The following is an 8,945-nucleotide window of genomic DNA, read 5'->3' on the forward strand; positions in this document are numbered from 1 at the left end:
ATTTTCAAATCTAATAAATCATTTTTTCTTTTTTTAATTGTAATTCTTAGTTTGGCATCAAAATAACATAATTAAAAGTAATAAACTGGATAGCTGAGACATCAATAAAAATAATCAGACATTTATCAATTACCGTAGTTTACGGCATATAAAATGCCCTCCATTTCAGTGAAGAATATTCGCAAAAAGTATTTAGTATACTTAAGCCATCTCATGCCTTTGGCACTAGGGCCCAAATTTTTTTTTTACTATAATCTAGTTAAAAAAGTAAAATTAGAATTCACTTTTATTTATAAGGGAAAAGGAGGAGTTTAAAATAAGTCACTAAAATTTACCATTAAAATATTCTACATGAATACAAAAAGTTGTTTAGCCATAAATAATATGTTTAATTAAACAATAACATTTTGATTCAAAGCTGGGCTAGGTAAATGATATCTGTAGCCTACCTGTTCAGGATCTACTCTGGTTTTTATTTAGGATATTACAATTGTTTCTGCTCACACTTCCAGGGTATTTTGTAATCTTGTTCTATTTTATTTATGTACACACAGTGTTTGTACTTTGTTATTGTATTATTATGTCTATGTTTATTCTGCCCGCACAGCGCTTGGGTGCTCTTTGAGAAACATTAGGCACACCCCTTTTGGTTGTAAATGGTTCCCAGCTTGGCATCATGAGATCCTTCCCACTCTTTTCTTCTCACCTGTCCTTCCCCCTGCCCTCCTCCCTCTCCTTTACTTTACATCCAATTTACTTTATTCCCCCATTTATCCTTGGCTATATCTGTGGGTAAGGCCTTCTCTATCTATCTATCTATCTGTAGCCTACCAAAGTCAGTTTGGAAAATTTATTAGCCTATGGGAGATTGCAATTTCATACAAAATTCAGAGTAATATTTTAACCTTTTTTTTTGGACAAAAAAGTTGTCTTAAATGATGTAAAATACAGTACATATTAAAATTTCAGTTTGATAAAATTTTTAAAGTCAAAATAAATTATTCTCATTTTTTTGCAGAAGAATATCTAATATTTTAGTTCTTTAATAGTAATACATGACAAAAATAAATGGAATATGAATGCAAATGCATTTTTATTAAAATTAAATGCTTTCAATTGATCTAATATTACAGTATTAGCACAAAATATGTTAAAATATTTCACAGAACGTTTATTCTGGTGGTTAATGTTACCTTAGGTAGCCAAGAAGGCAGCTCGTCTCTAATTCCAGCAAGGAAACAGTGGGACGCACGTTCTAACCTAATCTAACCTATTCTAATAATTTGGTTGCTAATAATTATGGTAATTTCTTAGAATAGGTTAGGTTAGGTTAGGTTAGAACGTGCGTCCCACTGTTTCCTCACTGGAATTAGAGACGAGCCACCATCTTGGCTACCTAAGGTAACATTAACCATTCTGGCTTTATGCAAAAGAATAATGCATATAAAGAAATATAATATAAAAGTCAGAATGATTGATTATATTTCATGATAGGTGTTTCATGAAAGAATAAGTGAGAGAACATAAATATGCCTTTCTGTTAACTAATTCATCTCTTCTTCAATGATTAGAAATTCTGACATTAATTTTCAGTAATGTGTATTTATTATCTAATAAATTTGTTGTACACATTTCTTCTTGAGTATTCCTACTATAATATAAAATCATTACCCATTCTAAATTTAGAATATAAGTTCAGTGCAGTTAAATATCATATTCTTAACTTAATATGTGAGAAAATTGGTTTAACCTATATATTCCAATTGCACTATGAATTATAAATTTTTTAATATAATTTTAGATGTAATAATTATTGAAATTTTATTAATTTTAATGCAATCAAATTCCAAAATTAGATTATATTTAAATATACTATTTTCACTTTTTATTTTCCTCAAATGATTACTTAATATATATATATATATAAAATATTACAAAATTTATGATTATAATTAACTGTTTTAATACAAACTTGAATTTTTTGTTTTTGGAGAAAAATGTGTCTAGACTGAAAATTATATCAAATTTTCCTTTTAAAATATGTATTCAAAATTTAACTCTAATAATGTATACATAAATAATCACTACATATCCAAGGTCCTGTATAATATGGTAGGTGACTTCCAGTCTCTATTCCTCCGTCTATACTGAACCCTGCTTTTGTTCCCTACGTAACTTTCTTCTTTGTATCTTTCAAGACTCTGCTAAGCACTGCCTAACCATCCTAGAGATTGCTGATCTCGTCTGCCTCACTTCATTTTTTTGCTATCAAGGAAGAAAAATCATGCCAAGGCAGGAGTGTGCCTATGAGTAGTGGAATTCAATGTTAAATACACCAGCAATGGATTGCTCAACTTTCCCAGCAACATTTAAAATTTTTGTGATGCCATCTATTATCATATTTTATTAAAAAAACATATTTTTAACCATTATAAAATAGCAAAAACTTGAATTTTGAGGGTAGGAATGAGTTTTATAAAAAGAAAACTGTACATGGTAATAACCGGTAAAATTGTCATTAAGTCCCTATTGGAGACACACACGAAGCCCTTTATCTCCGCACTCCTCGACCTTTAATCACCAAAATTTAATAACATCAATTCCCCTAATAAACAAACCGCCTTGCAAAATTTCAGAAATTTTCAACAAAAGCACAGGAGTTATTAAGCTTCAAAAAGGATGAACAAACCATGGCCCTCACACACACACACACTAACATCCATACATACAGAAATTACTCCAAATTTTTTTGCATTTCTCGACGTTTCGGGACGTCCTAAGTCCTAAAATGCAAAAATCTTTGGGGTCATTTTTTGCAGGATCGGCATTCTTTCCCTCTGTTACAACAGCCGGGAAAGTAAAAATTACGGCATATCATAATCGGGATAATCATTTGAGTGTACCCCATATATTTATATCTAAATACGTAAATTTTTATTCATTTTATTAAAATTATATTGATAAAAAAATATTTTATATTAATTTAAATATATTATAAAGTAATAATATTGTACTCATTTAATGTATTTTGACTAGGCAATCATCAATATTTTGAAGAAATTTTGTTAAATTTTTAAAATTTATTTGCACAAATTCGCAAAAATAACCGTTCCAAAAGGTTACTCCAGTTCATATTTTTTTATCAGACATTTTATATATAAAAAGAAAAAAAACAGGAAGACGAAAATAGGCAGTGAAGTGCCTTCCGTTTATTTATCTGGCATCCCAAAGTGGCCTCTTTTCGCAAATCACTGATACTTACGGTGACTGTCTGCGACGATCCCAACTAACAACAGACACGATATTATTTCCACAAGACCAGGCAAAGTAACTTTCGTCGGGGGCAAAGGAGCAATGCCAGGTGGAACAATCGCCACTCGAAGGAGTATCGTTATCTTCGGATGTCAACGGAAAATGCGACAGAACTTTGGCCGTTGCTGAAAAATTTTGTTAAGAAAAAGGAAATCAAATTCGAGTAACAAATATCGCATTTATAAAATTTAACAAAGCAACAAAAATATGCGCGTATCCGTAGATAAATAATTTAATTCTGTATTAAATTCTTGAACATCGCGCGGTGGAAAAAATAAATTAGTATTATTTTGAAATTTCGAATGACGAGTCACTTTACCTATCGAAAAACACAACAACTTGACTATAAAATATCACGTAATTAAAAGAAAATTATACGCGCAGCATTTTTAAACGAGATAATGAATGACTGAGAATATAACTAGGCATTTACGATCTTGACGTCACGAATGTGTGACGTTAGAAAAACAAAGTACACGCACGCGATCGTGGCCAAAATCTTTTCAAACATTCGAAATATTCAAGCATCTCAGCAAATATGATTATATGTATTATAACTGCTATTTATAATACGAAATACTTAAAATACGGGCACTTCAAACCAATTAGTAATGATTTTATAGACGATTAAAGAGGAGCGGAAAGTGAGAAATGTCATTAAAGACAGTAAAGGGTTGTACACCTAAGCGTATTATAAAATACTCGTTCTGTAGAAAAACTTGTAACTACACAAATTCTTACGTCAACACGACTTTTCCTGGACGTTATAAATACATGGCGGATGCGCGACATTTAATCGTATTACAATTGCCAGAGCCAAGAAAAATGTCGGTTTTTTTTCGCCGCATCTTCCAGATAATCTATAAAACGATAGACGGCAACCTACACTAATTTAGAATGAACTACGGAAGACGCTATAAATATCCGTTTATGCTTTTCACTCTAGTCAAGGCCACAGTTATCCTAGCCGACAGAACCAGGCAAACAGCCAAAGTGTGACTGGAGTAGCCTCCCGATGGTGTCAGCAACCCGAACTTTGTTCCGTCCTCCTCTAAACTCGAAATCTATATTAAGAAATTCGATAGCAAATAATCACGATACGGTATATATCGTGTATAAATTAGCTATGGAATAATAACGTACTGTACAATAAAAGAATGTGTCTGCAAGAAACTAAAAACAATGTTTAAAATTAGACTAGATATTCAATTACTCGCACAATGCAATCTTTCAAAGTAATTGTGGAAGCCTTATCAAAAATTAACATTATTCCAACTAATTTGTTTTTTTCGTTGGACTCAAGGTTACCTCCAATTTAAAAAGGACGTTAAGCGTTTTGCTTGGTCGAAAACAATTAAAAATGATGAAAAATATGAATATAAATGCAAATTATAACTTGATATCAGAACAATAACCAAAAATATTAACTGTAGAAACTTTACGAAGGAAAAAAAACTACAGGTGATTTCGACAGAGGTCATCCCCCTTTAAAAGCCTCTCATTGTTACTAAGGTTTCTTGTGACTCCACTCAAAATATATTGCAGTAATTCTACAGCTTTTGCAAACCTTCCTTAAGAAATTTTGTTAACTGCAGAAATTTATATACGAAATTTTCGATATGGTAGATTAATATCAATAACGTTCACCATTAATATACCATTGTTTAACCGTTAATTTTCCTTTGTGTAGTAATATGTCCGAAATTACTATAGGCCTAAACTTTAAAGATATACAGTAGAGCGTCGATAAGTGGAACGTCGGTAAGTGGAATGGCCGGAAAGTGGAACGATTTTCAGTCGGACTGTGTCGTGCTGAATCGAATGTTTTTGATACTAAATTTACTTCTAATGTATAATTTTCATGTTTTTTATATTCTTTAATATATTTATTTTGTTTGTACAAAATGCAGAAATAATTTTTAACGATACGATAGCCTCGATGATTATTATAAAAATTTTCGTTAGGCTTAAAATCGACGAAAATTCAACACGAAGCGACACGCAACGGAGAAAAATTCAACAGGAAGCGATACGCAACGGAGAAAAATTTGAACATCGGACAGGTTAATGTATTTTTTCGTACAAAGTCGGAAACTGGAACAAATCATTAACTGGAAGGACCCCAGTCCCCAATTGGTTCCACTTTTCGACGCTCTACTGTATTATTAAAATTAAGTTTATATATATTTATTATATTGTTAAGTATGAAAGAATGTTTAATTGGAAATTCAGACAATTTAATGTAAATAAGGCAAACAGATTCTTTCTATTTTTGGTGAGAACCATCGGCATATTACAGAAATGTTAAAAAAAAAAAAAAAAAAAAATGGAAGCAGAGTCGATTGAATCTCATCCGGAATTCTTAAAATTAAGAATTCTCCTCCATTATCATCGAAAATCTGAAACTTAAATTTTCTTCTTATCCTCTTTCTGATGCAATGATAGAAAATTGGGAAGAGAGAAGCATCGAATTCTGGAATTCGGCTATATTTATATTTCTGACTAACGTAGGCCTATTTCGCGTTCGAATGGGCCTTGAATTTTGTTCCAGTATCCTATTTAAATCTCGTCACGGCGTCGACGGTACTAGAAAAACGCCAGACAAAATAACAGGTTGATTCGGATGATGTCTAATTCTGTAACCAACGATAAAAACAAAGAAATGACCAAATATTCGTGCGGCTTTTACGTATAACCCATTGTAGGTATACTTCGATTATCTGTAAACATACATTTACTCTGTCCTAGGCTCTATAAAAATTTATTATTCCGCAATGAATCTAATGAATTAAATTGGTATCATCCATTTCGAACTTCTATCGTAGACAATTACTAGGACGTACAGTACAACTGTAGTGAAAACGTCTTTACGGCCAATGGAAGACCCTCAAACGGAGAAATTTTTTCTGTCCTCTACAAGCTCCGGGGGCTTCCGTTAATGGACAATCAAACCCGCGACCGAAAATTTAGACTTTTAAAACGTGGTTGAACCTGTTTTTCTTTGTATCTAACAATCAAGTTTCGTTAAAATGGCATCCATAGATTTATATCTCATTGGGATAAAATGATCTGGTGTGACGGACGAAATTATTTCTTTTTTCTTAATGTTTTGCACTTAAAAAATGCAAGAATTTATTATTTATTACGACAACGTAAATAATTTTAGAGTTTGATTTAAAGAGCGTTTTCCTGACAGGAACTGTTTATCGAGATATTTCAATATTTTAGCATTTAAACTTAATTCTGTTCACTGTATTTTATGTTAAGAACTCAATCGTCTTCGATACCAATCAAACAAATAACTTGTTTTAATATTTAAAAAAATTTTAAATAATTACTGCAGTGTTATTTATTATTCGGCATCGCATCGAATCTTTGATTTTTTTTCCCGTATTTAATTACAAATGACACGTCAAAGACTTATATAAAATTCCTAAAATACATTTTGCATTTACAGAAGACACAAAATTTGTTTAATGTTCTCTGGTCTTTGTTTAGCACCAGGAATGTATTGAATCAAACTAACTGACAGATAATCCATTTGTTCTAGATAAATTAGACAACTTTTTATTAATATTATTCTATTCCTTACGCTATATAACTTATTAATCGTTTGAAATATCTAATGCGGATCTGTTGTACAGTACAGTACATCTAGTGTATTAAAATACTACACGTATTTGTATACAGTACACATAGATTATCATCTAATTAAATATACATATAAGAGATCTGAGATACGCATTTCTATTAATGTCGATACGCTAAATGTTCCTAAATTTAGCGGGGTCATTTAAAAAGTGGGGAACACTAGCAAACAGTTTTCCTGTTCTTCCCACACATACCACGTGTTTTCCACCATATTCTATATACTGGAGCCTACTATAACGAAACAAAGTTTAAAAGCATTCCCATTAATGAATGGAATCGGATCAATTTAGATAAATAAACAATTACTCGTCATTCTTAATCATCAGAGTTTATTTTGATAATTAGATCGTTACGTCGAAGGGATGACGACATCACAGCAAACATGGTTTCGAAAAGACGGTGGAAAACGGGCACTTTTTTATTTTTATTTTTAAAAAAATTCTAGAATATTTCTAGGACTTGAGGAGAAGGAAACGAGCGGATCGATACATTTTATTCTGTAAATTTGCCGGAAAAGAAGTTAACGGCGTGTAAACGAGATAAAGAAAAGTATTAATCCACGTGTAATTTCATCACAAGGTCGATAAATAATCAATATCAATAAAATTCGGAGTGAAAGAAAAACAATAAAATAATACTTACGGATATCTTCTTTCTTCTTGTTCTTGAAACTTGCCATTCAATATATACGATTCAACTTGTTTACTCTGAAAAAATAATTAATTTTTACGTTAATTAGCATTACAAGTTTATAAACACGTTCGTAAGAATGGAAATAAATAAAAGAGAAAGGGCCTACGTGACATTTCACACTCCACTCGATAACGATATAGAGCAAGAAAATAAACATTTATCGTTTTCGATTAATTAATCGAAGATTAAAATACAAAATAAAACATTAAGACAATTGATTTAACGTTACGGAGGCTGACGGACACTTTGTTATTGTTCACCCGGTCGGAAAAAGAAAACGATACTTAAAAGGATAATGCCTACCTGCAAACCGTTTATTAAATTTTAAAAAAAATAAATGTCGTCCGAACGAGTTTAAGGCGGTTGACGAGACGACAGTAGTTCAGACTTGCCACACTCGATCAGAAGGTAACACTGATTTGTACTACCGTTTGACGTCTTTCATTCTCTCCCTTACGTTCGTTCGCCCTCTGGCGTGAATGTTGCGAAATGCCAAACTAAAAAAAAAAAAAATAATAATAATAATTGGTTTCCTGTGTTTAATTTATGAAGTGGCTAAAATATGAATATTTCTAAACTTGTTTTTATATTATTTTTTATGTTGTGTCTAATTTTTATACTTTTATTTATAAAAATAAATTTATAGTATACAGGTTTGGATAGAGGGCTTATCACGCCAAGGCCGACAGAAAGAAGGACCAGATCTTTTACAAAAAGTTAGTCTTTAATAATCACATTTCAAATTTAGGTAAGGATGCATTTCGGGTACGAGAACCCTCATCGGCATACAAACACATGGCATCAACATAATAATTATAACACTAATAGTTAACCAATACAAATGAATATCTTTCCTTTGTATTGGTGTTTGTATGCTGATGAGGGGTCCTTGTACCCGAAATGCAACCTTACCTAAATTTGAAATGTGATTATTAAAGAGTAACTTTTTGTAAAAGATCTGGTCCTTCTGTCTGTCGGCCTTGATGTGATAAGCCTTCCAAATTGTTAAATCCTATTTATTAGGTTATTTAACTCTATCTAATTTATAGTCGTGGGCTAAAAGCGTCGTTTATTATTAAAATTGGAAGAGTTTTTAACTTTATATGCCACATATAATGCCGAAATGTATTAAAATTATAGCGAATCTTATGAGATATCAAATGTTAAATGTTTACGTATGCATAAAGGAGTGTACAATATAATTACAAAATATTAAACTATATATATATATGGATCGAAATTCTCCAATTACGTTTACATAGCATCACGCAATCCTCATTAAATACATG

At 31.4% G+C, this 8,945-nt stretch overlaps 1 protein-coding gene across 6 annotated transcripts in view; it reads right to left on the bottom strand.

Moving 5' to 3' along the window:
• Positions 1 to 8,065, bottom strand: part of LOC136982596 (WD repeat and SOCS box-containing protein 1-like) — a 54,024-nt gene extending 45,959 nt beyond the window's left edge. For 3 of the 6 annotated variants that reach the window (XR_010881904.1, XR_010881903.1, XM_067279137.1), the window contains exons 1-3: positions 7,960 to 8,064; positions 7,606 to 7,670; positions 3,263 to 3,437 (exon numbers count right to left, since the gene is read on the bottom strand). Coding sequence is in view for 4 of the 6 variants with exons in the window: in XM_067279137.1 (XP_067135238.1) it covers positions 3,263 to 3,437; positions 7,606 to 7,642 (212 nt within the window). In the remaining 2 variants the exon portion in view is untranslated. Of the gene's footprint in view, positions 1 to 3,262; positions 3,438 to 7,605; positions 7,671 to 7,959 lie in introns of all 6 variants that reach the window. The other 3 variants (XM_067279135.1, XM_067279136.1, XM_067279134.1) reach the window with 1 other exon arrangement.
• Between the last annotated feature and the right edge of the window lie 880 nt (positions 8,066 to 8,945).

The sequence above is a fragment of the Centruroides vittatus genome, unplaced genomic scaffold (genome assembly GCF_030686945.1).
Source record: "Centruroides vittatus isolate TY-2023 unplaced genomic scaffold, ASM3068694v2 contig_854, whole genome shotgun sequence".
In the NCBI taxonomy this organism is placed as follows: Eukaryota; Metazoa; Arthropoda; class Arachnida; order Scorpiones; family Buthidae; genus Centruroides; species Centruroides vittatus.